This window comes from Gekko japonicus, unplaced genomic scaffold (assembly GCF_001447785.1).
Source record: "Gekko japonicus isolate JY-2015 unplaced genomic scaffold, Gekko_japonicus_V1.1 scaffold457, whole genome shotgun sequence".
In the NCBI taxonomy this organism is placed as follows: Eukaryota; Metazoa; Chordata; class Lepidosauria; order Squamata; family Gekkonidae; genus Gekko; species Gekko japonicus.
In genome coordinates, this window is record NW_015164196.1 from 1,005,028 (window position 1) to 1,032,775 (window position 27,748).

General features: G+C 50.5%; 1 protein-coding gene across 1 annotated transcript; it reads left to right on the plus strand.

Annotated features, from left to right (window-relative positions):
• The first annotated feature begins 317 nt into the window (after positions 1-317).
• On the plus strand, positions 318-26,249 carry SART1 (squamous cell carcinoma antigen recognized by T-cells 1). The gene is made up of 20 exons (XM_015408336.1): positions 318-681; positions 3,482-3,539; positions 4,493-4,548; positions 6,284-6,410; positions 7,577-7,682; positions 8,763-8,840; positions 10,600-10,699; positions 12,687-12,832; positions 13,621-13,827; positions 16,623-16,744; positions 17,034-17,191; positions 18,923-19,053; positions 19,274-19,444; positions 21,806-21,916; positions 22,070-22,157; positions 22,537-22,627; positions 23,110-23,245; positions 24,472-24,561; positions 24,808-24,929; positions 25,893-26,249. The coding sequence occupies exons 1-20, from the start codon at positions 318-320 to the stop codon at positions 25,909-25,911; spliced, it is 2,481 nt and encodes an 826-aa protein (XP_015263822.1). The 3' UTR covers positions 25,912-26,249.
• The last annotated feature ends 1,499 nt before the right edge of the window (positions 26,250-27,748 follow it).

Consider the following 27,748-nt stretch of genomic DNA (forward strand, 5'->3'; position numbering starts at 1 on the left):
TCTCTCCAATTTCCCCCTTATGAATGACTTGAAAGATATTAAACCCCTACACTTTTCCATTCTACCTTTTTTTAATGCTTTCACGCTATTTTCTTCAACAACAAAATTAAGGTATTTTTTCTTCCACGCCGATTTTTAGAAGAAGGAACTCACTTGCTCCCTCCCAAAGCCTGGGGTGGACGACTTTTGTAACTGGACCCGGACGTATAGCGCTTGACCCGGAAGTACAGCCGCGGTAACTAGGAAGTGCCACTTATTTCGTTCCTAGCTTTGTAGAGTCGCCATTTTTCTGGCGTCTGTTGCTCGGGTTGGCCGCTATGGGTTCCTCCAAGCGGCACCGGGAGCGGGGCGAGGCCTCGGAAGACGTAGGTCCTCCACAGCCCCCTTCCTCTGGTGGGGGTGGCGCTGCCACCACGTCGTCCTCCTCCCGCCACCGCGAGCACAAGAAGCACAAGCACCGGAGTAGCGGCGAGAGTGGGAGAGAACGGCGGAGTAAGCGCAGCCGCAGCCGGGGCGAGCGGAGCAGCCGCCGGACTGGTGCGGAGGAGTCGTCCTCTCGGGGGAGTCGCGGGGGCGCCAGCAGCAGCGCTGCCGCTGGGGGCCCGGAAGGAGCGGCCGAAGTGGGGAGGCGACTTAAGAGGGAAAAGCGCGACGACGGAAATGAAGGTAGTCAGAACTCAGGTGAGGAGAGGATGAAAAGAAAACGGAGAAGAGGCAAAGAGGGTCCTTTTCCTGGCACCCCCGAACCTATTTAATTAGCCCCGGTGCAAGGACTAGTAATCGGTAGAAAAGAGCAAGAGTCCAGTGGCACCTTAAAGACTAACAACATTTGTGGCAGGTTATGAGTTTTCATAAGACTCAGTGCTCACTTTTTCAGAAGAAACCAAGTGAGAAGTGACTCACGAAAGATCCTACCCTGCCACAACTTTTGTTAGTCTTTCAGGTGCTACTGGACTCTTGCTCTTTTCTACTGCTACAGACAGACTAACACGGCTATCCATCTTAGCAATCAATGTGTGTCTGAGGACGACCAGAATACAAACAAATCTCACTCTTGTATTTGTGTGTTGGCCTTCCTGTGTAAGCAACTGTGTCACTCTGTTTTGTTTCCAACACCAGCCATGTGCGGTAGATTAGGCTGAATGTGTGACTGACCCAAATTCACGCTTTGGGCTTCATGGCAGAATGAGGATTCGAAGTCTAGTCTGCTGCTCAAACTACTATACCACACTCTCTCAACAGCCAAGTGCCAGTCTGGTGTAGTGGTTAAGTGCGCGGACTCTAATCTGGGAGAACCGGGTTTGATTCCCCACTCCTCCACTTGCACCTGCTGGATGGCCTTGGGCAAGCCATAGTTCTGATAACAGCTGTTCTTGAAGAAGAGCAGTTTCTTCCAGTGCTTTCTCAGCCCCACCTACCTCACAGGGTGTCTGTTGTGTGGAGGGGACGGGAAAGGAGTTTGTAAGCCGCTCTGAGACTCCCTTGGGTAGTGAAGGGCTGGGTATAAATCCAATCTCCTCTTCTTCAAGGGCTGCAGCTGTCCTTATTGCCTGTTCCTGCTATAATTTTTTCCTCTAGTGAGGTTTCTTAAAGTGGGGATAGATCTGTATTCCCAGTTCATTAAAAGGTGTGCCTATGAATGCTAGATAACAGGAACAGTACCTTACCTTTCAGAAATCTGTTATCGCCTGTAAAGAGTTTGCTAGTATTTATTGTTCTCCAAGATTTAGCTCCTTAGGGTCTGGTAATTAAATCTGTGAGTAAGGAGTGGTTGTATGTTATCCCTTGTGTATGTTCATGCAAATGTCGTGCTGTCTAAAATACTATCCATGGCCTGTCACTCCGCACACCGTGATTACTGGTAATGTACTGAGGGCTAACTCTGGATTGTTGTTTTTTAAGTAGAGACACCAGTTGGATTTTAAAGCACATCCAGCTTTTTGCAGGGCTAATGTGTACAGAATCACAAATGGCATCAAGAAGAATCTTTAGGAATGAGTTAAGGTTCAGGTGGGCCTTAGACATGAGAATAGGAGTGTTGCAGCTGTGTTTTCATTTTCATCTGTGGAATGTTGGAGGGTGTGAATTGCTTGAGCCCCAGCATCTATCTCTCTCAAAAAAGTGAGCCCTTGGAGTTGAGGAACTAGTAGAAAGAAGATAGAAAATAAGTGAAAACAAAGAACTGGAGTTGTGGGAACCTGAACAGCTTACTTTTAAAAAAATTTCAAAAGTCAGTTTGGGCACAAAAGCAATCAGAACAGCAATAGACCAACATGTAAAAACAGCACTGGAAGTAGGAAATGCAGGGATAAATACATCCACTAAACACCTGGTAGCATTTATGTGTGTGTGATTTATTCCTAACAATGTTTCACTTGGAAGTAATTCTCCTCATTCTAAATGGGGTTTGCATGAACGGTGAACTTTAGGGCTGCAGTTGTGCAGCATAGGATTTGTCATTTGACCAGTTAAAGGTTTTGCTTAAAAAATGTTGGAAGCATTATCAAAGCAGCAACAAAATACTGTGAACATCAGCTAGTTTGGTACGGGAACTACCGAAACAAATACGTTAACTGTTACTATTGGAAACAACTGAACTTAAAAATGTTATAATCTGTGATAACTTCTAGCAAGATTTCAATAATCAGAAACAATTCATTGAATGATTGTTCTCTTCGGTTTCTTTTTTGGCATTCCAGGATTAGCCTACAGTTATAAACTTTTAAGATAATAAAAAGAAATAAAGCAAGGTAACACCAGTGATTTCTTTAAAAGGCAGTTTTGAAAGACAGCTATATTTTGCAGGGCGATTCTTGCTTGTTTAGCAGGTGGCCAAGAAGAGAAGGATTGCTATGGCTGTAAGGTTTGCTCCTGACTGCTGCCAGGCTCTGGGACAAGTTGCCCTCACTCCCGCTAACAAATGACCCTGTAACGAAATAAGAAAGGCTAGCTGCCACCTCTCTACAGTGGCATGCTTGGCTTTGTGGAATATTTGACCTATCAGTTGATGGACATGTAGTGTGATCCTTAGAATGCTTATTCAGAAGCCTCTCTGAATTCATTGGTGGCCTTTTCCCATGTGTGATTCTTCAGAAGATATGATGATTACCAAATTGTGCAAGCATAATCAGAAGCGTAGGACAACCTCCTCCCATATGACCTTGCCTGGGTGCTTCCTCACCTTCTGAGGTCAGGTGGGCAGCTGCTAGAGTTATCCGTGGTCGCTTTGGAACTCCCTAGGAAGGTTTGCTAGGTGCTGTCATAGGTATTGTGAGGTGCCAGGATAATCCTGTCCACGTTCCTGGAGCTTTCTGGAGTATGGTTTTGCTGTTGTTTTATGCTGCTGATATTCTTACTAACTTTATGTGGTGGTTTATTATTTTGGTGGGGCTTTGGAAGTGGAAAGGTACATACACATTTCTTAGAAAGAATGCAGGACATGTATACATTAACTAACAAATGCCTCCTTGTCTCCATGCAGCTGTTGTCACAAAGTCCAGCTCAGGAGATTCTTCTTCCCTCAGCATCGAGGAGACAAAGTAAGTGGGAGAGTTTCCCCCCCTGCAGTTTTGAAAATGCTTATTGCTGATGCTCGTATTGAGCTTTGTTCAATGCAATGAAATTGATAGACTTGTATATTCAAATAGATAGCTGGATAGTGCTTGTATGCCATTTTCTGTGCCCCCCCCCCCATGGTGTCCCATCCCAGGATTTGATCACCTTCAGCAGTATCATGGTTTCCGATGCTCTTAGACCACTCAGTGGGTTTTTAGCACATCTTACTCTGTCTAAAATCAAGCTGAAACAGCTAGATAGCACACTCTGTGTTGATCTTTGTAATGATCCCTGGAAAGCAGGATATTTCTTCTTGCATGTAGGGTTGTGGAGTAGGGTTGTATTAGAATGGCCCTGCTGGATCAGACCAAAGGTTTCTCTTGTCCAGCATACTGTTACCAATGGTGTCCAAGCGGATGCAGAATATGAAGCAGAGTGCAAAGGGAACGGTCCTCTTGGTCTGTTTGCCTCACAGAAACTGATAATCATAAGGCTGACTGCTTCAGAACATGGAGGTTCCCATTAGTCCATCATGGTGATTCTTAGACCTCCTCCATGAATTGGTCTGATCCTCCTTCAAAGTAATCTAAGACAGGAGCCATACGCTGCATCTTGTGGCAGTTAATTTCATGTTAATTAGGCTCGTTATGAAGTAATCTTTTCTTTTGTCTCTCTGGAATCTGTGGTTCAGAGGAAAAATAATTTCTCTCCCCTTTTTCCCCCACGGTGTCCATAGTTTTATAGACCTCTGGCATGTGTCTTTCTCCTCCACCCTCTCTTAGTCACATGCTTTTATTCCTCTACTAAATCCTCCCCCAAAAAATCTGTTTAAAATGCCTGGTTCAGACTTCAGTGGATTCGCCCATCCTGTACCCCTGAACAGTCTAACTGCCACATCAAGTAAACACATCATTTTCCTTTCTTTTTCTTTCCACAGCAAACTCAGGGCTAAACTCGGGCTGAAGCCTCTGGAGGTAAATGTTGTCAAAAAGGGTAAGTCAGATGCCTGTGTGAGACGCCACTAGGGGAGATCCTTTGCAGTTTCTCTGCCACTATGACTTCTGGGATTCCCACTTCCTCTGGCTCTTTTAAAGACAAGTTACGCATTGCCTCAACTGAAATGTAGCCCAAGCACTGTGAGCTCCTGGTTAAAGCCTGGCATTAGCCCACCTCTGCTCCAAGGCTTTTGCATGCTTTGCTTGGCTGGTAGGCAGCTGATTGGGTAGCATAGGAGTGGTGGAGAGGTTTTTTTCCTATCTGCCTATCTCTTTAGCTAAGGTATGACATGGGCTTTCCAAAAGTAAAGTAATGTGAAGAGATGATTGCTCAAGTACTTCCTTTTATCTGTTTGAAGCTTATTGCTTATTCATTTCATTGAGTGCCTACGAGTTCTTGTACTGTGAGAAAGGGGGGAAGTACTTCTTTCTCTACCTTCTCTATCCCATGCATAATTTTGTAAACCTCTGTCATGTCACCCCACATTTCTCCAAGCTGAAGATCTTGAACGTCATTAACCTTTCTTCATAGGAAAGGTGTTCCATCCCCTTAATTGTTTTAGTTGCCCTTTTCTGCACTTTTTCCAATGCAATAATATCTTTTTTGAGGTGTGGTGACCAGCACTGTACACAGTATTCCAAATGAGGCCACTCCATACAGGGGCATGATGATACTGGCTGATTTGTTTTCAGTCCCCTTCCTAATAATCCCCAGCATATTTTATTTTTATTGAACCTGCCTTGAATAACTGCAGGTGGAAGGGCAGAACATCTAGCTAGGGCACTCAGAGAAGACAGTACAGAGCTAGGTGGACCACTGGTCCATCTCAGTATAAGAACACAGAATATAAGACTAGTCATAGCAGGTCAGACTAATGGCCCAGCTAGTCAAGCATCATGTTACCAGTGGCAACCAGTCAGATGCTGCAGGCCCCAACTTTGCAGTCTGAAATGATCCATCCCAGACACAGTGTAACCACTTCAATGGAGATCTAGGTTATCAGCGCATAGAACTTTTAGGTCAGAGTTCTGTTTTCATGTCCACTTCAGCATCCTGTGCTGTTGGCCCCAAGGTGGCATTCTGGAGGTCAGCTAGCTGTTGTTGCAGGGAATTATATGCAGTTTCACAGAAGCTTCTGCTGTGGAAGCAGAACTTAACATAAGAACATAAGAGACGCCAATGTTGGATCAGGCCAAAGGCCCATCCAGTCCAACACTCTGTGTCACACAATGGCCAGAAATACCAGTGCCATCAGGAGGTCCACCAGTGGGGCCAGGACATTAGAAGCCCTCCCACTGTTGGACACACACACACACACACCCCGCACCAGCTTCCTATAAGAAATGCTGGCAGTCCTGTCCTTGGGCCTGGATTCCAAGCACTCTGTCCTTTTGGAGTGCCTGGATTCTGCAATCTGAATACATTAAACCATCTTACAGCTGCATGCTGTCAAGCCATTGGTGTACTCTGATGGGTGGAGACATCTGGCATGGAGGTCCTTTCCCAGCCACGTTCTTAGAATCCTGTAACTGCAGATGTTGGACTTTGAACCTTTTATATGCAATGCAGACCCTCTGAGGAGGGACTGTTAGCATGTGAGCGAGATATAGCAGTGGTGACCTGTGGTTGCTGTATCCAGCTTCACCTCACTGCCCACTCAGTCCAGCACCTGTCTTTAATTTTCCATGGTAACCAGAACCTTTCCCCTTTCTTCCCTCCTCCCCAACCACAGAAACGGGCAGCAAGGAAGATCCTGTGGCAGCTGAGGTCATCAACCCGATAGTGCTCAAGCAGCGTGAGGAGATCCGGGAGAAGCTTGCGGCTGCCAAGGAGAAGAGGCTCCTCAACCAGAAACTCGGGTACTGTTTCCAGTTGTTCCGCCTGAGCTTGCCTCTGAAACTCTTACTAACGGTGGGGAGAGGAATCTCCTTGTGTCAGTAGGGCACGTTCAAGACAGAGTTCAGCTATGACAGCAGGACTTCCTGCTTTGACTTGCCAGCCGCTCCATCTTTGTAGCTTGGCTGGTGTCCTATAGTAGGCTAAACCAGAGAGAGCTGGAATTGCATCAACAGCTAAGCTGAGACTTAGAAAGTCCTTAATTTAAATCCTGCCTCTGCCATGAACTCCCAGGATGGCCTTAGGCAAATTGTGCTCTCCAGGCCTCAACCTTCCCGTCTGCAGTATGGGAGTAAAAAAACATTATTTGCTTTTAGAGGCCTACCTTTCTTGCTGATACTCAAGGCAGGTTATAGAACAAAAGCAATGCACCTATACAGCTCATTCATAGCCCACCTTTCTCACTGAGACTGAAGGCGGACTGCAAAGTATAAAAATCTGTTCAGTCAGACAGCTGAGACTTCCACTAAAAAGCGCAGCAAGATGAGGGTTTGAGAATGGGAAAGTAACGTGCACAATAACAAAAAGAGAAACCTGTCTAATGCAAGGAAAAGTGAGTAAGGCATGCCACGCCACATTGTTGAGAGGGAATGCTTGTGATGCCTTTTGAACAGTCAGAAGCCCTGTGGAGTCAGGCCCTTCCACTCTGTTCCGCTAATGGTGACGCCTGTCCCTGGCACCAAGAGCCTTCCCTGGAAGGAAGAGGGAAAGTGCTGCTGTTAGTGGAATGACGCTGCAGAATGCAACCCCAACATAAATGCTAAGTTTTATAATGAAGCTGCCTTTCAGAGTCACTGGATGGACTTCCATTTTGTTCTCTGAAATTTGTTGCCTTGGTTAGAGGGGGTCTCAGTCTCTGTTTTCTATGCTGTTTTTACTCAACACTTCACCACCAAGTCTTCTGCTTTTTTTACGCTTCGTTCAGCTCCAGGTGGCTTTGATGTTTCTTCTGTGCTCATTCTCAACCTTTTCTACTTGTGTACTCCACGGGGTGACTTGTAGGTCACCAGGCTCTGTAACTTTGTGTTCTGCGGGGAGTGTGAATTTAGGGTGGGGATGCGGGCGATTGCGTGTCTCCACAATAGTGGTAGTACTCTGCTGTAATTGCCTCTGGTTTCCTGCCCCCCAGGAAGATCAAATCACTTGGTGAAGATGACCCCTGGCTGGATGACACAGCTGCCTGGATCGAGAAAAGCCGGAAGCTGCAGATTGAGAAGGATATGGCGGAGAAGAGGGTTGGTATTGTGGCTTCATATAGCGCTAGGCAGGGACTCCAAAAGCAAGGCTGTGGCTTCATTTTAATTTTTAATCTGTATGTTGCTTTGTCCAGGAGATTGTCACAAAGTGGTGTGCAAAGGTATTAAAAATTTTTGATGAAAAGTAAAGTTTTTAAAGAATAACACAGTAGATCAGAACAGCATTTAACTTCGATCAGCCACCAAAAAGAAGGGGAGGAAAAGTGTTCTAAACATGTCTCGAGATGACAGCGAGGAAGGGATGGATGATTGGCGTGTGCTGTTCAATGGCCTGTGTTGGCCTGTGCTGTGTGCAGTGCTGATCTCTAGCATTCCTCTCCGTTCCCGCAGCCCCTTCCCAACCCCAGAAATGATTGTTTGGGAGTTGTAAGACCCCGCGTGAAGGAGTAGCTGCTCGAGTCAGGGTGCCAGGTCATCCCCGACCCACCACAGCCATTACTCCACACCATCCTGCAGCTCCAGGAATCGTCTTTTTGGGGTTCAAAATGGGTGCAAAGAAAAAAAGAGGAATGCTGGAGAAGTCCATGCATCTTCTGTGCACAGATGTTCAGGTGCAGGCCAAGATGTTCTTCCCCAGAGCTTGAGGTGAAGGAAAGCTTGTGAATGTGCTTCCAGCTCAGTACAAGCCAAGGTTGTCTCTCTCAAAGCTGGTTGCCTCTGTGCGTTTGCTCTGCCCTGACCACTGAACCGGCATTTCCCTTGTCTCCTTTCTCTCTCCTCCTCCACCCCGGTGGTCTCATGGCCTTCAGTTATGGGGGGTTAGGAAACTTTGTACCAGTGAGAGCCATTCAGCAGTGCAGCCAATGAGCTAGGGCAATGGGAAGTTCTCCTTCTCTGGGAGACCTTCAAGCCAAGGCTGGACACCTCCAGGTGTGCTCTAGCTTTGCCATTCCTGCACTGCGCAGGAGGTGGGACTAGATGGCCTTTGAGGTTCAGTCCAGCTCATTCCAGCTCAGGTTCCTCCCTCCTTCCCTCTTATCCTTCACCCTGTGGTCTGTTTCTCTGTGTATCTTGCTGAGCCATGACAAGTCTGTGCTTTTTTTCTCCTCCCCCCATCAGGCCAAGCTCTTGGAGGAGATGGACCAGGAGTTTGGCATCAGCAGCCTCGTGGAAGAGGAGTTTGGGCAAAGGAAGAAGGTGAGAGTGGAGGCCGCTGGAGTGATGGGGCTGGCTGCTGTTCGTTGTTTTTGTGCAGCCGTTAAGTGCCGGTGGACCCTCTCCACCAGAGATACTGATCGCCAAAGGGGGGCTGCAGTGACTCGGCACTGAACTTCCTTGCTGGTGACTCCTAGTAATGCCTTGTTTGAGAGTTCTGTTGGAGCGGCTTTTGGTTTTAGCAGTTGCACTGCAGGAAGAGGGGTGGGTTCTGGTGAGTCTGCTTTATTTGTATTGGGGGGGGGGGTTGACCGGGCTTCCCGGTCAAAACCCTGATTCAGTGGCTGTTGTGCACCCTTGCTAAGCAGGAAGTCAGGATCTCAGTGTTCGAAATAATAGAAGTACGAGTTGTATTTTGTGGATTTGGTCTGCTAAAGGTGGTGTTTTCCCCCAGTATAAGTGGCCTCTTGTGTCGGGGAAGGCTCCTTGAACTGTGGGAAATCAGCAGCAGAACAAGGTCAGTGGGATCCAACCCGTGGCCTAGTGTGGACAGCTGGGACAGGAATGCTTTGTAGAAAAGGGGTGGGACAGTTTCAGTAATTCTTTTTGCCATTCAACAGTTTCCATCCACGTAGGCAGCTGAGCAGCGGGTTGCTCTGCGGCATGTGGGGATTTGGGTCCTCCGCATCTGACAAGGCCCAAACCCAGCTGGGCCTTCTTCCTTGAATGCTCCAGCAGGCAGCGAAGCTGAAGGCATCCGTCTTGGAAAACTTTGTATGTTGTCCTCCTAGCTTCAGTCTCAGTCAAGCGAGTGGTTGGCAGTCTGGTTTTCACAGCCATCTTCATGAGTTTCCTACTTTGTGCGTTTGCCAGTACAGCTTGAAAGGGGAGTCGCTGTAGCTTATCAGATCCTGATATGGACTTCCTTAGGCACAAGCCTACCCACCCCCCCACAGCTGTGCTTTACTGGCCCCTGAGTATTGTTATTGGTGTTCTGTTTGCACCCTGCTTTTCCAAAAATACACTTAGAGGAGTTTACTCTTAAAATAAGAGGAGGAGAGGAGATTGGATTTATCCCCTGCCCTTCACGCCCCAAAGGTGTCTCAGAGCGGCTTACAAACTCCTTTCCCTTCCCCTCCCCACAACAGACACCCTGTGAGGTGGGTGGGGCTGAGAGGGCTCTGACACAAACTGCTCTTTTTCAAGGACAGCTCTTATCAGAACTACGGCTTGCCCAAGGTCATCCAGCCAGGTGCAAGTGGAGGAGTGAGGAATCAAACCCGGTTCTCCCAGATTAGAGTCCGCGCACTTAACCACTACACCAAACTGGCACTAATGCAATTCACAGTATAACCCCAAGAGACTGCTACTTCCTTTGACAAGGAGTTGTTCCAGCTTCCAAACTTGGCTACTAGCCATGGTGACTGAGGGGAACCTCCACATTCAGAGGCGCTAAGCCTCTGGATCCCAGAGCCAGGAGGCAACTTCAGGGGAAGGCCTCGGCCTCTATGCCCTGTTATTGGCCATCCAGGGGAACTGGGTGGCCACTGTGTGAGACAGAATGCTGAACTAGATAGACCACTGGTCTGATCCAGCAGGGCTCTTTTTATGTTCTCTCCTCACTTACACCACAGTCCATAGTTGTTGTTTTTTACTCTCTCCAGTCCCAGGACTGATGGTGTTAGAAAAGCAAATGCTCCAAGATGACTTTCCTCATGGGCTGGAGACGGGTGTGTGTGTGTGTGTGGCCTGAGAACCATCTTGTCTGTTTTTGATTCCTGCTTAATGCTCTTCTCAGCAGGTCAGCTACAGTTCACGAGACTTGAAGGGCTTGACAGTGGAGCACACCATTGATTCCTTCCAGGAAGGGGAGACGGTCATCCTGACACTCAAAGACAAAGGTGAAGTGTGAACTGACCTCGTGCTACCGCTGTGCTCCTCCATGGGAAGCGTATGGGGCCCCTCGCTCATGTACATGACACTGCCTTGGACTGAGTCAGGTCATTGGTCTGTCCGGGTCAGCATTGTCTCCTCTGACCGGCAGAGGCTGTCATAATGAACCTGGGAATCTTCTCCATGCAAAGTAGACATTCTGCCACCACTTGCGACTTGGCCCCTCCTATAAATAAAGGCACCCTTGAGGCTGCCTTATATTGAGACAGACCATTGGACCATCGAGGTCAGTCTAGTCTACTTAGTTGGCAGCAGCTCTTACTGAACACATTTTTGAGATCTGGGTCGCAGGACCGGCTAGTCTTCCCTGGCCCTAGGGATGCCAAACTAACTACTAGAACTAGGGTGTTCTCCTTGGCTGCACCAACATTATGGAACCAGCTCCCTCATGAGATCCGCGCTTTCCGGGATCTCTGCCAATTCCAGAAAGCGGTGAAGACGGAGCTATTCCGCCGGAGACGGTCATCCTGACACTCAAAGACAAAGGTGAAGTGTGAACTGACCTCGTGCTACCGCTGTGCTCCTCCGTGGGAAGCGTATGGGGCCCCTCGCTCACATACATGACACTGCCTTGGACTGAGTCAGATCATTGGTCTCTCCAGGTCAGCATTGTCTGCTCTGACCGGCAGAGGCTGTCATAGCGAACCTGGGAATCTTCTCCGTGCAAAGTAGACGTTCTGCCACTACTTGCGACTTGGCCTCTCCTATAAATAAAGGCACCCTTGAGGCTGCCTTATATTGAGACAGACCATTGGTCCATCAAGGTCAGTCTAGTCTACTCAGTTGGCAGCATAAACACTTCCCAAACCAGAGAGGAAGGCCCATAACCATTGTTGGGGGCATGCCAAACAAAACAAAAAAAATCTTCACATGCTGGTGGAAGACACTGATAGAAGGACACAGATGAATGCTCCTGGGGAGTTCCAAAGTTCCGGTGCCATAACGGAGAGAGCCCTTTCTCCGGTTGCCACCCATCTGACCTGATGCAAGAGCCTCTTCCGTAATGGATGCTGCTTGTGTTTTCAATTGTGAGCTTCCTCGGGGAGAACTCTTTGGAGGGTGGCATAGAAATATTGTAAATAAATTTTGGGGAGGGACTGTGGCTTAGTTGCAGTGCATCTGCTTGGCATGCGGAAGGTCCCAGGTTCAATCCCCGGCATCTCCAGTAAGGGTCAGGTTGTAGGTGATGAGGAGGACCTCTGCCTGAGATCCTGGAGAGACGCTACCAGTCTGGGCACACAGTACTGACTCTGATGGACCACCAAGGGTCTGATTCGGCATCAGGCAGCTTCATGTGCAGCCTCAGATGGTCAGGACCCTGCTTGAAGCGGCCTTGTACCGAATCAGACCCTTGGTCCATCAAGGTCAGTGTTAATCTCAGACTGGCAGCAGCTCTGCAGGGTCTCGGCTCGAGCTCTTTCACGTCTCCTACTGCCTTGACCCTCTTAACTGGCAATGCCGGGGCTGAACATCTGCATACCAAGCAGATACTCTGCTACTGACCCACAGTCGCTCCACCTTGCAGCTTTTTCCCTCTCACACTGTTTCTCCCCTCATCCCACTCGCTTCTTTATTGCCCGCCAGTTTGGTGTAGTGGTTAAGTGCGTGGGCTCTAATCTGGGAGAACTGGGTTTGATTCCCCCACCCCTCCACTTGCACCTGGCTGGATGACCTTGGGTCAGTCACAAGCTCTGGCACAGCTGTCCTTGAAAAAGAGCAGTTTGTGTCAGAGTTCTCTCAGCCCCGCCCACCTCGCAGGGTGTCTGTTGTGGAGAGGGGAAGGGAAAGGAGTTTGTAAGCCGCTCTGAGACTCCCAAGTGAAGGGCGGGGTATAAATCCAATCTCCTCTTTTTCTTCTTCTAAATGCTACTTAAAAGAAGAGGTGCTGTGGAATGCCTCATCTCGAGCGCACTGTGGTGCCATCTCTCTCCCTAGGTGTCCTTGAGGAGGAAGGGGGCGATGTCCTCGTGAACGTCAACATAGTGGACAAGGAGAAAGCAGAGAAGAACGTGGAGCTGCGCAAGAAGAAGCCGGATTACAAGCCCTACGAGGAGGAGGAGAGCGTGGACGACATGGTGATGGTAAGGAAGCCTCCAGAGCCTCCCATGTTTGTCGGCGGTTCAGAGTGTCTCCGTAGGTTTCCCCAGCAGTGCCCTTTCCTGTCCCAGCTCAAAAGGGTCGCCATGATGGCCTGTGGCGCTGCACACAGTTGGCTGCTTACCAGCTGTTGGCTACCGGAGGTTCCAGCTGGTGCTTGGGATGAAGCGCTAGGGGACGAGGGGCCAGATGCTTTGGGATATCCATGTATAGGCAGAACATTCGTACGCTCACAGCATAACTCTGAAGTTACTGACCCAGCAGAGGTGGGGAAGGTGAGAGGCTTCCTTCGCACAGGATAAGTGTTGGCTTGACATAGATTTGCTACCCGGCGGCGTTTTCCCCTGACGCAAGAGCCTCTTCCATAAGCAGATGCTGCTTGTGTTTTTAATTGTAAACTTCCTCGAGGAGAACTCTGAAGAGGGCGGCACAGAAAGTTTGTAAATAAAGGGCTGAACAGGGCTGCCACTGTTAGCAAAACAGATCCACAGGATCCAACCCATGGTGTAGCAGTAGCATAGCTCTGAGTCTACACTGAGTGTACTATCCCTTGCTTCTGACTACAGCTCTCTCTCCCCCCCCCCCATATCGGAGGACAGAGGGGGCAGGACTTCCCCATTCCTGAGCAGGGCCCTGCTTGGAGTGTAACCCTTTACTAACACTTTTGCCCATGCTGGCGGTGCTTCCTCAGCTGCTTTTGTCCTCCTCTCTGCCTCGTTCTTCAGCCAGTTTGTTAGTGATTGTGTTTCTCCCCCGCCTCCTCCTCCACCAGTACAAGCACAAGAACATCCTCTCCAAGTACGACGAGGAGATCGAAGGGGAGAAAAAGAAGTCCTTCAAGCTGGACTCGGTGGGGATGGCCGACGGCTCTTGGGAGCGGGAGCTGCAGCAGATCCGGGACAACCTGCGCGATCAGGCTCAGACCCTGGACATGCCCAATCTCCACCTGGCATCGGAGTATTTCACCCCAGAAGAGATGGTAAGGGAGCAACGCTTCTCCTCCGGAGTCGTGGCGTGCCGCTCTCTTTGGCAGCTCTGTGCCACCTTGAAAGGTTTTGGTCCTTGATTCTTAAGCGTAATTGAGGCTTTGCACCAACCATTTATTTATACCTTGCCTTTCGCACTACTGGGCACCCAAAGCAGCTCACATTGTTCTCCTGTCATCCATTTTATCCCACAGCAGCCCTGTGAGGTAGGTTTAGGGTTGGAGGGCCCAAGGTCACCCAGGGGGCTTCCAGGGCAGAGTGGGGATTCGAACCTGGGTCTTCCAGATCCTAATTCGACACTTATAAGAGCCCTGCTGGATCTGACCAGTGAGGGTCCGTCTAGTTCAGCATCCTGCCAGACACAGTGGCCTCAATCAGTTCCCCTGGAAGGGCAACAAGTGGGCAATAGAGGCCAAGACCTCCCTGTGATGTTGCCTCCTGGCTCCAGGATTCAGAGGTTTAGTGCCTCTGAATGTGGAGGTTCCCCTCAGTCGCCATGGCTAGTAGCCACTGATGGACCTCTCCTCCATGAGTCTGTCTAATCCCTCTTTTAAAGCCATCTGTTCCTGTGGCCATCATATGACATCCTCTGGCAGCGAGTCCCAAATTTTAATCACCCTAACCACTGCTGCGCACTGGCTCTCAACCGTGGTTCAGGACGTTTAATGATTCCGTGCAGTGGCTGAATTGGCCCACCATTATTCAAAACCAGAATCCAAAACCATAGCCTGTAGCGAGTATTTCTGGTTGTTGCTCTCCCTGCAGAGGCTGCTGTGCCTGGACACTGGCACACAGTGCAACGGGGTAGGGAGAGCAGCTTCGAGTGGCCTTTTTGCTGGCCTTGTATGTTTGGCGGCTCTAACTTACGGCCCGGAGGCCGGAATCGGCCCATCCAGGGCTCTTGTCTGGCCTGCAGCAACTGGTGTGAGGGAGGGAAGGCAGGAAGCTGCTGGGAGGGGGGGGAGCGGGCAAACAGGCTCACACAGTGAGGTGTGTGTGGTTGAAGCTGCCAAGAAATAGAAAGGGAAATTGCTAGGGGGCAGGACTGGGAGGCTGAGTTAGAATAGTTTGGAGGGAATGGCAGTGGAGGTGGAGAAATAAGAGGCCTTTTTTCCTCCTCCCGCCTCCTCCGGCCGCAGCTCAAAGAGGATTGGCGAAGCCACTACATGGAGGGGCAGAGCTGAGCAGCTGGCTCTGCCGCCACCACACCAAGTCGCGACAGCGAGGGGTGTTGGCAAGAGTGGCCACGTGGAGTGTTGGTTTGCTGACCCTGGGGCCGGCGGGAGAGAGGAGGAGGAAGGGGACTGTTATGTGGTTTGGGAGGCAACTGGGCTGTCTTGTGCAGGCTGCTCTGAGGGGAAAGGTGTCCCGGCCTTGGAAGCAAGTAGAGGAGTGAACACAGAAAGGGGCACTGCTGTCGCCGCCACACATCTGAACAGCCATGGAACCAACAGGCAGAATGAGGGGGGAGGGGAGGGGATGGCGACCTCTCTTCTCCCTCCCACATGAAGGAAAAGGGGTCGCGGAAGCACCAAAAGTAGCCCTTAGAGGTTTTGGAAAACAGCCTCTCTGTCCAACCTGACCCTCAGCCCCTCCACTTCTGTGGGAAAGGCAGGAGGGATGAGAACTGGCGATGGGGGGGATCTGGGAGAGCCAGGTTCAGACACCGCCCCTCATCCTGAGCCGGGAACCTGCTGTCCTGGACCACCTCACAGGTGGTGGTTGTCAGAGGGGGTGGGGCGGTGGAAGGGGGGGGGTTCTGATGTGTCTCCTTGAGATCCTCAGAGGGTAGGACAGGTGGAGAGAGGAAACGGAGAGCGAGAGACAGACCGTAGCCGTGCTCGGCTGCTGAAGCTGGGCAGATGGAGGGGTTGCTGAAAAACTACTTTATTTACTTGCAAGGAAGGATGGCTCCTCTCCTAACAGTGCCATATATACAAAAAGTAACTTATTTGTATGGAAGCGTACCCTCCCCTTTTATGGTATCCCTTGGGGGGGAAAACCTAGTCTTGCATGTGATTAATACCTCTATTGGGGCTTTCGTGGATTTCCCAGTAAATCACTTGCTTTCACTGCTAGGAATCAATTGCTTTAGTTTGTATTTTGAATAAAAAATAATATAGGTAATTGTGCTTGCCTGTCTATCTCCCCTATACCTGGCATTACATTTTAATGGCACACATGGCCCAGCCCAGCGAAGTAACATTTATATCAGATCTGGCCCTCGTAACAAACAAATTCAACACTTCTGATATAACTGCATAAAGGGCAGCAGCTGATAAGCTTTGAGTGGGTGTGTCCTCACTGCAAGGCCCCCTGGGCTGGGGGTGGGGGGTGCAGAGGAAAACCCACATGGGCAGGCTGGAGAGCCAGCGATGCAGCCCTGGGCAGACACTCCCACACTGCTTGACTGCTAAAGACGAGGTTGTTCCACCGTGCTGAAGCCACAATCACAGTGGCTCTGGCCACTCCCCCCCTCCAGCAGTCTCCTGTTGCCTCCCTTGCACTCGTTGATCACAGGCTGCATAAGAGCCCTGGGCGGTTCTGACCCCTGGGGCCTTATGTTTGACCCCCCCTGGTTTATATCTATGTTACCTGGCATTATATTTATGGCACACGTGTCCCGGCCCAACAAAGTGACATTTACGTCAGATCCGGCCTTCGTAACAAATTAATGGGTGTGTGATGAGACGTTACATCAGCTCCAGCGAAGATATGCCACGCGTCCCCGGGAGGAGATCCGGGACAGTCCATGGCCCGTTTTTGAGGCTTGCGCTTCTTGCTGCAGAATGTCACCTTCAAGAAGACGAAGCGGCGGGTGAAGAAGATACGCAAGAAGGAGAAGCTGGTGAAGGCTGCCGATCTCCGGCCACTAGGCAACGAGACCAGCAAGAGGGATTTCGGCTCCAGGTAACAGTCTGGGGGCCAAGCCATTGACCGGGGCGGGGGGGGACAATGACACTGCTGAAGAGGCTTGCACCAGTGACTCGGAATGGCCTGCTTCCGGTCGTCCTTTCCTGATGCTCTGAATCTCCTGCCCAGGGCTGCGGGAGTAGCAGGGCCAGTGAAGTGTGCCCTCCACCCCCATCTATGCCAAGGATTCTGTCTTCACCTCCTGTCCGAGTTAGGCATGCCGTAGCAAGTGATGGTTCAGTGCTGCTTCCCGTGCTTCACGGATCCTTTGCGTGTCTCTCTCTAGGGCCCGCGGCCGAGGCAGGAGGGTTGTTGCGGAAGAGGAAGATGAGGAGGACGAGGACGAAGAGGGGTATGTGGAATATGATGAAAATGGGTCCGTGGAGCAGCCGCCCCAGTCAGATGACCTTCGGGTGGAGAGGATGGACATCAGCAGCGATGACGGTGAGTTTGCTTATTCGCTTTCGTTTATTTTACAGTCCAGCTTTCTCACTGGCACTCAAGGTGGATTCCAAACGCAATAGAACTCTTTAGTCAGTCAAAATATGGTAATACTTGAAATCTATCAGCAAAGATTCCTGGTGAAACAAAGCAACTCAGTCAGCAAGCAGAGTACCAAATATCCTAGCAACATCTATATATCTGTTTCTCAGCCGTGGGGTAGGTTTACGGATAGCTAAATCCACGGATCGGGCCCACATTGAGATAAAGGAAATTTTCCTCCAAACTCGGGGGGACGCACAGGTTTGCATAAAAACCTGAAATCGGTTAAAAAAATTACATTGGGGGGGGAGTAAATCCCCCTAAAAACAAAAGCGTTGTCTGCGCATGTGCAGACAGCACGCCTACCTCTGTCAAAGTCTCAGTGGTGGTGGGGGGGAGCAACAGCAGGTGAAGCTTGGAGCCGCCCAGAGCTCGCCAGCATCTATGTTTGGGGGGTGGGGGTTGGGAGTGAGAGCTGAGAGTGAGATGGCCTGGCGGCAAAAGCTTTATAGCTGGAGGGGTTTGGAAGCTGCAGCAGGCCTGGCGGCGGAGGCCTGGAGCCGTGCTGGGCTCGCCAGCATCAGTGTTGGTGCTGGGGGGCAACCTGGCGGCAGAAGCTTGAGAGCTTTGGCAGTGGCCAGTGGCGGAGGCCTGGAATGGCTCTGGGCTCACTGACATCAATGTCAGCAGTGGTCAGAGGGGAAGAGCACAGCACAGCCTAGTGGCAGTGGCTGCAACAGTGGAGGGCAGGAGCCATGAGACTCACGGGGGGGGGGGGGATCCTTTCCCCCCCTTATCTGAGGGGGGGGGATTAAGTTAAGGGGGAGAAGGGAATCCCCTGCAAGTATCGCAGGTCCCCACCAGTGTTCCCTCTAAGCTGAGTTAGTGTGAGCCAGCTCACAGTTCTTTAGCCTCCGGCTCACACATTTTTGTCCTAGCTCAGGAAGGATGGCTCCAGAGCAAACTAATTTATGCAGCAGCCAAATCGCTTGCTCACAACTTTAATGCCAGTTAGCTCACAAAGTGGAATTTTTGCTCACAGGTCTCCACAGCTTAGAGGGAGCGTTGGTCCCCACTTGTTGGCATCTAATATCAGAGATTTTCTAGTAAAGCAGTGTAATGCACTGGGCCTGGGACTGCAGAACTGGAATTAAAATAACAGCATCCCTAGTTATGGTCACTTCCGTTACATTGCAGCTCTGTTCCTCTACAAGAGTGCTCTCCTGAACAGTTGGATTTCATGATCATTTTGGCCATTAGAACAAAACAACAATAGTGGAGTAGAAAAAAGAGTTGCTCTGTTCAGATATACTACCCCTACATGTTTCACTGATGCTTCTTCAGGGGGATCTATATAACTGTATCAAGTAGTTCCCACAGCAACAGAATTTTCAGAGCCAGCTAAGTTTAAATCTAGCAAGAAAATTAAGCGTTGTGTATATTTCCTTTTCCAAAAAAGTTTCATGATTTTGGATGGGTGGCGAGGAGAGAAAGGAAGAGGGTGTCTGTGTGACCCCGGTGGAGTCAGTATTTCTGGGACTTCTACAGTTTTATTCTGCAGACCCATCTCGAGCGGCTTGTTTGATTCTCTGGAAGGAAATTCCCAGTGCTCCATTGGTGCTTTCCTTGTGACTCTGGGTTCTGCTAACTTGACTGATCTTGTTCTTTCTTCTTTTTCCCCCTCCCCACCAGAGGATGCTGTAAAGGGTCCAGACTCTCCCACCGCCTTGGAGGAGGACGAGGCTGAACTGGAACTGCAGAAGCAGCTGGAGAAAGGGCGGAGGCTAAGACAGATCCAGCAGCTGAAAGACAGCGGGGAAAAGGTGAGGAACGGAGGCTGGTCAAACCACGGGGTGTCACTTTTATGGACCTGTGGAAGGTTCATCCTTGGGGACACCTTGGGGGGCAGGGGGTGGGCTCCCCATTGTAGTCTCCCGAAGGGCCTTGATTCTACAGTTCCTGAGCCAGAAGGTCTCCATCCCTAAGCTTTGGCTCTGTGTTACTGACTTCGTCTTCTCCCACCCACAACCCCTTTACCCCCAGGTCATAGAAATAGTGAAGAAGTTAGAGACTGGCCGGAGCCAGGAGGACGATGACGAGCTGGAGAAGAAGGGGGCCATCGTCTTCAACGCCACTTCTGAGTTCTGCCGGACGCTGGGCGAGATCCCCACCTACGGGCTGGCTGGCAATCGTGAAGATCAGGAAGAGCTCATGGTAGGTCTTCCAGTGGGCACTGGGCCGGAGTGTATCAGGGCTGGGCCAAGATCTCAAGAGACTGCATCTCCTACCAGTGGGTGGCATCTGTGTGCAGGCAAAGCTTCTCTGTTTCATGCAGGCATAATATTGTTGGGCGTGATGGAAAGCCCCAGCTTGCAACTATACCTAACTGTAATAGTTCTTAAACTTTGTATGTTGTATTTTTGTAGCCCTTGCAAACAGACCTTTTAAGGTAGGTGAGTGGTACTTGTCTTCCCCATAGTGCAGCTGTGTGTGGGGGGAGCAGTTTGCTCCTCAGCAGCTGATAAGTTCCTGGGGGAGGTGAGATTTGAACGAAGGACCCTCCTGATTTAGCAATTCAGTCCCTGAGAGTAGCTGCTGTGCTACGCAGCTGTGTAGAGAGGATAGTCTTAATGTGGAGTGAAAAGGGTGTTGTACACTCCCCCACATACCCCCCCCTCCCCAGAAATGTCCTTAAGGATTTCAGGCTGCCCCAGAGGCCCCCAGCACAAAAAACAGTGCAGCTTGCTCTCCTCTGGGAAATATAAAAGCCAGCAGTACTCTTGATCTGTCTCCAATGCCAAGCAGAACAGATGGCTCTTCCGTGCGAGGCACAGGACAGATGTAAAGGAGAACGTTGTTGTCCTTATACAAGCAAATGGGGGGGGGGGACAGAAAAATTTGGGAGGGGAAAGCTCTTTCCCCCCTGATTTTCTCCCAGTGGCAAAACTGGAAATTTTGGGGCATACTAAAAAAAAAAAAACTCCTATGCAATGTTTTCTCTTTTCGAATGAGTTAAATGCTTTCAAAGACAGGGCATGCTGTAGATTTATAAGCTCTTGAATCCAAGATGCATTCCTGTACCTAGAAAGACACCTCCGCTTCCTGAGGGGCACACGCAGGGCTCTCACTGCTTCTCAGCTGTCATCGTCTCGGCCTGATTTGTGGTTGACCTTTTCGCCTTTCTCTTAAACCACGGTGACACATTTGCCCACGAATTGGGTAAAAAGTAGTTCATCGCCCTAAATTGCTGGGGGGTGGGGGGAGATCAGAAACAAGTGGTAGAGAAACCGCACCAAAGCTTCTGAAAGTTCCGTCGAGAACTGACTGCTCTCTAACCCAACAGTCGAAGGCAGCCGGAAAAGAGGGGAGACCCAACATGAGATGGGTTGACTTGGTCAAGGAAGCCATGGAGCTCAGTCTGCAAGACCTGAGCCAGGCTGTCAGTGATAGGACATTTTGGATGTCATTCATTCCTTAGTTGAAAGCGACCTGGTGGCACTTAAGACACACAGAGTTGGAAGAACCCCTCAGGGAAGTTGGAGGATCTCGGAGGCCCTCTGCAGCCATCTCTGCAGCACGTTGATCTGACCTGGCCGGCCAGCTGTCCCTTCCATCGATAACTCCTGGCTTTTGCGGCCCCAGGGCCCCCCTTCTAACCCTTAGTGACGTCTGACCCATTTGGTTTAATGTTGGGTTCATCGCACATCTGCCTTGTTGGTTTCAAAGGTGCTGCTGGGCTTGAATCCAGCTGTTCTACTACCGACCAGCATGGCTACCCTCTGAAACGAACATCTGCCTTTGCTTTCTCTTTCTAAGGAGACCAGATGCAGAGGAGGCTGAGGCTCCCAATGCCAATAGCAGCTGTGTAGAAGGGGGAATTCTGGCAGGCCCAGCTTCTCCCTCCCCCGTCCCGGGAGGCTCCGCCTGCCAAAACGCCCTCCTCTGCACAGCCGTTGCTGGGTCTTCCTTTGTCTCTGGTCCTTCCGGGGCATGTCTCAGCCCCTGCCTTATGTGGGGTAGAATGCACTGCGGCAAGGGGTCTGTGTGAGCATATGCAGTTTCCTCTGCTACATTCCACACCATCCTGTTAGTGTTGGACTAGGGCTAGAGTGATCTGCATTCCACACCATCCCCGCTGTGTGGTGTCAGCAGTTAGTGTTGGACTAGGGCTAGAGTGATCTAGGTTCAAATCCCCACTTAGCCCACCCGCTGAAGCTCACTGGGTGACCTTGTGCCAGTCACACTAACCTTCCCCACAGGTTAATTGCAAGGATAAAATGGAGGGACAGAAGAACCATGTGGACCACCCTGAGCTCCTAGAAAACATAATAGGGCACAACTGTGCTCATTGCCCCGTGGCTACTTCTTTCTGTGTCTCTCCCCCCACCTTACTTTGCCTTTCAAAACCAAACCCCCCCCCACAGGTCTAGCCCACGTAAGACTCACCAGTTCGGAGACAAATGTGAAAGAACCTGTCGGCAGTCCTTTAATTCTGAGAGGCAGGCCCAAGGGCCCGCCTAGAAAATGGCCGGGGCATGAACAACCTGCTTCCTCCTCCTCTCTTCCACCCTTCAGGACTTTGAGCAAGCCGATGAGCGGTCAGCCAATGGGGGCTCGGACTCAGACGGCGAGGAGAACATTGGCTGGAGTATGGTCAACTTGGATGAGGAGAAGCAGCAGCAGGACGTGAGTGTGTGGCCTTCAGAGGGGGCTGCTCCAGAGGCTTGGTAGCTGCAGCAGGAGCGCCTCCTGCTGGCGGGAGGGGATCATAGTTGGCCAAGAGCAGGAAGCAGCACCCTGAGCAATACTGTCTCTCTTTTCTCCCACTGCGGCGTGCAGTTCTCGGCGTCTTCCACCACCATCTTGGATGAGGAGCCCATCGTCAACCGGGGCCTGGCAGCTGCCCTGATGCTCTGCCAAAACAAAGGTGAGGGTTGGGAGCAATGCTCCCTCTAAGCTGTAGAGTCTTGTGAGCAAAAATTCTACTTTGTGAGCTACCGGCATTGAAGTTGTGAGCCAGCGATTTGGCTACTGCATAAGTTAGTTTGCTCTGGAGCCGTCCTGCCTGAGCTGAGACAAAAATGTGTGAGCCGGAGGCTAAAAAACTGTGAGCTAGCTCACACTAACTCAGCTCAGAGGGAACACTGGTTGGGAGAATTTGTGGCTTGGAGGGTCCTTCTGATTTGGCCCAGGCCTTTCTACTTGGGGCTAAGAGGACTGGCATTTCACACCAGTGCCCTGGGATGCCATCTCTTTCCAACGCTGCATGGGTACAGTGTCCTATCACTTCCTTCTCTCCCAATTAGGTTTGCTGGAGACAACAGTACAGAAGGTGGCAAGAGTGAAGGCCCCCAACAAGTCGCTGCCGTCCGCTGTTTATTGCATAGAAGATAAGATGTGAGTGGCTATGTGGATAGGCGCAAACTTGCCTCCCGGAAGGCAGAGAGAGACCGACCCAGACTGAATATCGGGGCTGTGAAACAGATAAGAGTCAGACAGCTGGCCTCCCTGGCCTAGTGTTGACTATCCTAATTGGCCAGTGCTCTGCTACTGACTTAAGGTCATGGCTTGAACTGGCCAATCACTTGAGATTCTCCTAGCTGGAGATGCCTGGGATTGTATGCATGCAAAGTAGTTGCCCTTCTGTGCTTCCCCTTCTCGGTCAGGTGTGGAAGCAAGAGTCAAGTTTTTCAAACAATTCTTCTACACCTATCCTCCTTTCCCCCCCACCTCTCCAAGATTGAGCTGTACTCAAATTGAGAATCAAGCTCTTTCTTTTTAAGGGTCCTTTCGCCAAGGCACCGGCTTCCTCGCCGGACAAAGAGATCCTGCAGCCTTCCGTGTTTGCTCGGTTAACACTGTGCTTCCTCCTCCTGCAGGGCCATTGACGACAAGTACAGCCGGCGTGAAGAGTACCGGGGCTTCACCCAGGACTTCAAGGAGAAGGACGGTTACAAGCCAGATGTCAAAATCGAATATGTGGACGAGACAGGACGCAAGCTGACCCCCAAGGAGGTACCAAGGCAGGACTCATGAGCTGGTGGCCTCTGAGTCTAGAGCAGGGGTCTCCAGTGTGGTGCTTGTGGGCATCGTGGCACCTGACGACGTCTGTTCTGACAGATGCCAAGTGTTTTTAGGAAGCGGGTGGGCCCAGGTAAGGCTTTTGCCCAGCAAGGCTTCTGGTTGGCTAATGGAGATTTGATTGGCTGTGCTGATTTTTATTTTTTGCTTCAGCAGCCGCTGCCACCACAGCCCAAGGAACACAGCACTGTGTTACTGAAGTTAAGCTTTGGCAATTATTTTGTGGCTGGCTCCGCCTCCTGTGGCAGCCATTTTGTTGCTGTGCCCACCATGCTGTATCAGAATTCCAAATGTGCCCGCAGGCTTAAAAAAGGCTGGGGACCCCTGCTCTAGAGAGTTTAGCACCACACCTTCCTCCCAGAGGGGAATAATGGGCTATGGAAGAGCAGCTGCCCACCTAAAGAATTGTAGTTTATTATCTATATGAACATTACGTAATTTAATAGATAAAATCTGCATAAAACTGCATGAAAGACGAAAAACCATTTGAAGGGGGAAAGCCCATTTCTTTTGCATTTACTTGATGTACCTTAACAGAGCAGAAGAGACAGTCACCCCTTCTCTTCTCTTTCAAGGAAGGAATGCCTCTTTGACTGTGTTGCTTGCCTCCAGCTTTTGTATGAACTTGTGTTACAAATACATTTTTAATACCATGCTTGATTATTTAGCCAGCCAGTTCAGACCTCCCTCCCAAGCCCCATACTGCCACAGAGATGGGCGGGCGGCAGCGAGAGGTGGGGCCTTCTTGGTGGTAGCACCCTGCCAGTGGAATGCCTTCCTGTTCGAAGCTCACCAGGCGTGCATACATTACTGGCTTCCAGGTGCCAGGCCAGAGCATTTTTATTCCGCCAGGCCCTTAATTTGGCTCTTGTCCTACGTCTTGTATGCTTTGTTAAAATGCTGTCTTTTGTGGGAAGCCGTTTTAATGTACTGCTGATGGCTGTCGCTGTCTTGAGATCTGCATGCGTGTAGTTTGATTCCACCTCAGCTGCCTTGGCTACGCTCTGGAGAATGTTAGGTAGAAGCCTTTCTGAACGAAGTCTGTGACTTTGGGGGTGTTGTTTTAGTGTAATCTGACCACTCGTCTCACCAGCCCAGCCCGGGCCCCTTGGCCCATCGGCCCCACTCATTTTCTGCCCCCCGCTGTGCTCTCCTCCCAGGCATTCCGGCAGCTCTCCCACCGGTTCCATGGCAAAGGTTCTGGCAAGATGAAGACCGAGCGGCGCATGAAGAAGCTGGATGAGGAGGCGGTGAGTGAGCCAAGGAAAGAGAGCTCACTGCCCAGTTCTACCTGAGCGGCAGCTAGTTAGGCACACCTGGGCAGGAGAATGGGAACCGTGAGATGGGGGTGGGAGGGGGATGCGCTCTCCCCTGGAAAGCAGCAGGGCGTACCCAGCCCAGTCCCTCCTCCCGGGGTTGCCCCGGCATTGACCTGAGTGAGGGATCAGACAGAGGGTGGCGATGCTGATCCTAGCTGCCTCCTGTCCCCTCTCCAGCTCTTGAAGAAGATGAGCTCCAGCGACACCCCCCTGGGCACCGTGGCTCTGCTGCAGGAGAAGCAGAAGGCCCAGAAGACCCCTTACATCGTGTTGAGCGGCAGCGGCAAGAGCATGAACGCGTAAGGATGGCCTGGTGGGGAGGTGGCATCTCGGGCTGTGCGGTCTGAACGGAGGCTGTTGTTGTGGGCTGAGGGTGGGGAGCCCATCTCAGCCAGGGGCCTCCTGCCAATCTGACGCAGCTGTGAACCAGCTGTTCTCTCTTGGCCCTTCCTCCAAGGAGCTCCGAGTATCCTATGCGGTTTTCTCCCTTCCCCCGTCTTGCCCTCATAACACCCCTGTGAGGTAGGGTGGGCTTCATAGCTCAGTGGGGGTCTTCAATCCAACTGCTGCCAGGCCCAGACTTGAGCCACTACAGTACCCTGGCACTACCGCGGGTTATGTCATGTCCATGGGGGATGGGTTGTTGAACTTTTCATAGGTCGGTAAAGAGCGCTGTTCTGTCTCCCCACTCCTGGCACCGTCCTGTCCTGGAACGGGCAGCCCATCTTCATACAGCCTCCCATTCCTTGCAGTGCACCAACATTATATGTAACAGAAACAATCCAGATGTGAAGTGTTCAAAGCACTTTACATTTGTAGTCATCCATACATCAACCTTGTAAGGCAGGCTTGCACTGGTACATGTATGATTGCAATGCAGGGCTCAGAGAGCTACGCATTTAAGCCTGCCCCTTGAATAAGTTAATGACTGAGAGCTGAAGCGTGGATTGCGGGGGGGGGGGGCTTCCCAGCACTTAGAACACCCCAACCCTCACTTGCCGCTTCCACCGGGCTCCCAGATGTTTTGCTTTTAGGTCACAACTGCTGATCTTTGTGGTGTTGCACCACCTGCTGTTCCCAGAGAGTTCACTCCCCCCACTTCCTTATCATTGACCCTCTGCCTGACCTCTAGGCAGAAACTCCCATGAGGTTGCCCTTTCCCCAGCTCCTCTGGGTTTACTGCCCTGGGGGAAAGATGGATATCTGCTCAACAAGCAGGACATTTGGGTGCTAACTGCTTCATCTCCTTTTCCCCCCCACAGAAACACCATCACCAAGTGAGACCTTGCCGTCCACATGGAGGGGGAAGATGGCTCCTTCTGGGATTCAGGCCTGGACCTCATTCTGTCCTTGACCCGTTTGTAAAGCAAGGTTTCCGGCTGGCGCGAGATGCAGAACACCTGTGTTTTTTTGCTCTATTGGAATCTTGAGAGCAAGACACTCTCCCCAACCACTGCCTTGAGCCATCTGATCGACTGTTTCCCTCCAGATGTTGTACAGAGAGGGGGGAAGGCAGAATCTGTGTATATAATTGTGGAGCTGAGTTTCTGAGGATGCCTTTTGGTGTTGGCTTATTTTGTATCTATGTGTGAAACCAAATAGAATAAAAGTCGCTGCTTCGTCACTTGTAGCCAAGGCTCTTCCTTCTGTTGCCTGTGGGGCTGTAATGTTATTCTGACACACACACCCTTTTCCTACGTTTCTGATCTTGGATTGGCAGCTGCCTTACAAAGAGCACACCTGATATTCAAATCAAGGATAGGTGAGCCTGGCTCCATTCCCGCCCCCACTAAGCTAAGAGGTGAGAGCTGTCTGGGCCTGCCATGATTGAGCAGTTACTGTACATCAGAACTCAAGGGGAGAGGGATGTGACAAAAGTTTACATAGACCAAGCACCAGAGGGCACATATGATAGCATATGGCGGTGGCGAACCTATGGCACGGGTGCCAGAGGTGGCACTCAGAGCCCTCTCTGTGGGCACGCGTGCCATCGCCCCAACCAGGCCCAGACCGTCATTAAAGTGTTGAATTCTCTGCCAAATAATTTTAAGTAAATGAAAGCATTTGGGATTGCTTTCCTTACTTTGTTTGGATCATCTTAAGTTAATGTATGGGTGGTTTTTTCTAAAGTAAAACCTCAGTATTCAGGTTAAATTGCCGTGTTGGCACTTTGCAATAAATAAGTGGGTTTTGGGTCGCAGTTTGGGCACTTGGTCTCTAAAAGGTTCACCATCACTGGCATATGGCTACCTACGAAAGAAAACTACCTGTATTGTAATAACTAGCATGTCAGAGAAGTTGGGCTGGCGCCTGTCACCCTAATATGCTAATTTTCTAGATACAGGGATTTACATTTTTTGGTTCTAGCAGACAGGCTGCCACCTGCACTGTACCATGAGCCCTGATCCAAGTTGGCCTCCAAAGATAGGGATGAGGGTCTCACCACTGGTGTCAGAAGAGCAGTGAACGAGGGAGTTCTGTTTTCAAGTTTGGTGGTGGAAACTGTATGGTGTCCAAAGTAAGAGATGTTCAGAGGTGGTTTACTCTCAAGAGTCTTCTCCAGCACCATAATTCAAAAGCATCTATTCTTCAGCACTCGGCCTTCCTTATGGTCCAACTCTCGCAGCCAGACATTACTACTGAGAATATCATTGCTTTGACTATACAGACTTTTGTTGGCAGAGTGATGTCTCTACTTTTTATTATGCTGTCTAGGTTGGCCATCAGCAGGCGTCTTTTAATTTCATGGTTGCAGTCACCGTCTGCAGTGATCTTGGATCAGTTACTTGGTACTTGGCTTAGAAATACCCAGTGCCAACACAGCCTGTTAGAGGTTACAGCAAATACATTAATCATCTAATATTTTTTGACCTAAACAGTAATGCGTGGCCTATTGTAATCCTTATATATATAATTCCCTTACGTATTGGCCATTTCCAGCTCTCCCATTGGCTGTGCAGTGCGCTCCACCAGCCATTGGCCCATCAACTGCCACTCAGGAGTACTCGCATGCCATTGGCTAGGTACTGGGTCCGTCTTCTCCCCCACCCACTGCCAGCCTGGACACTCTTCTCTCACAGAATAAGCTGCCAAACGGCTGTCTCTCCTGAGGAAGGCA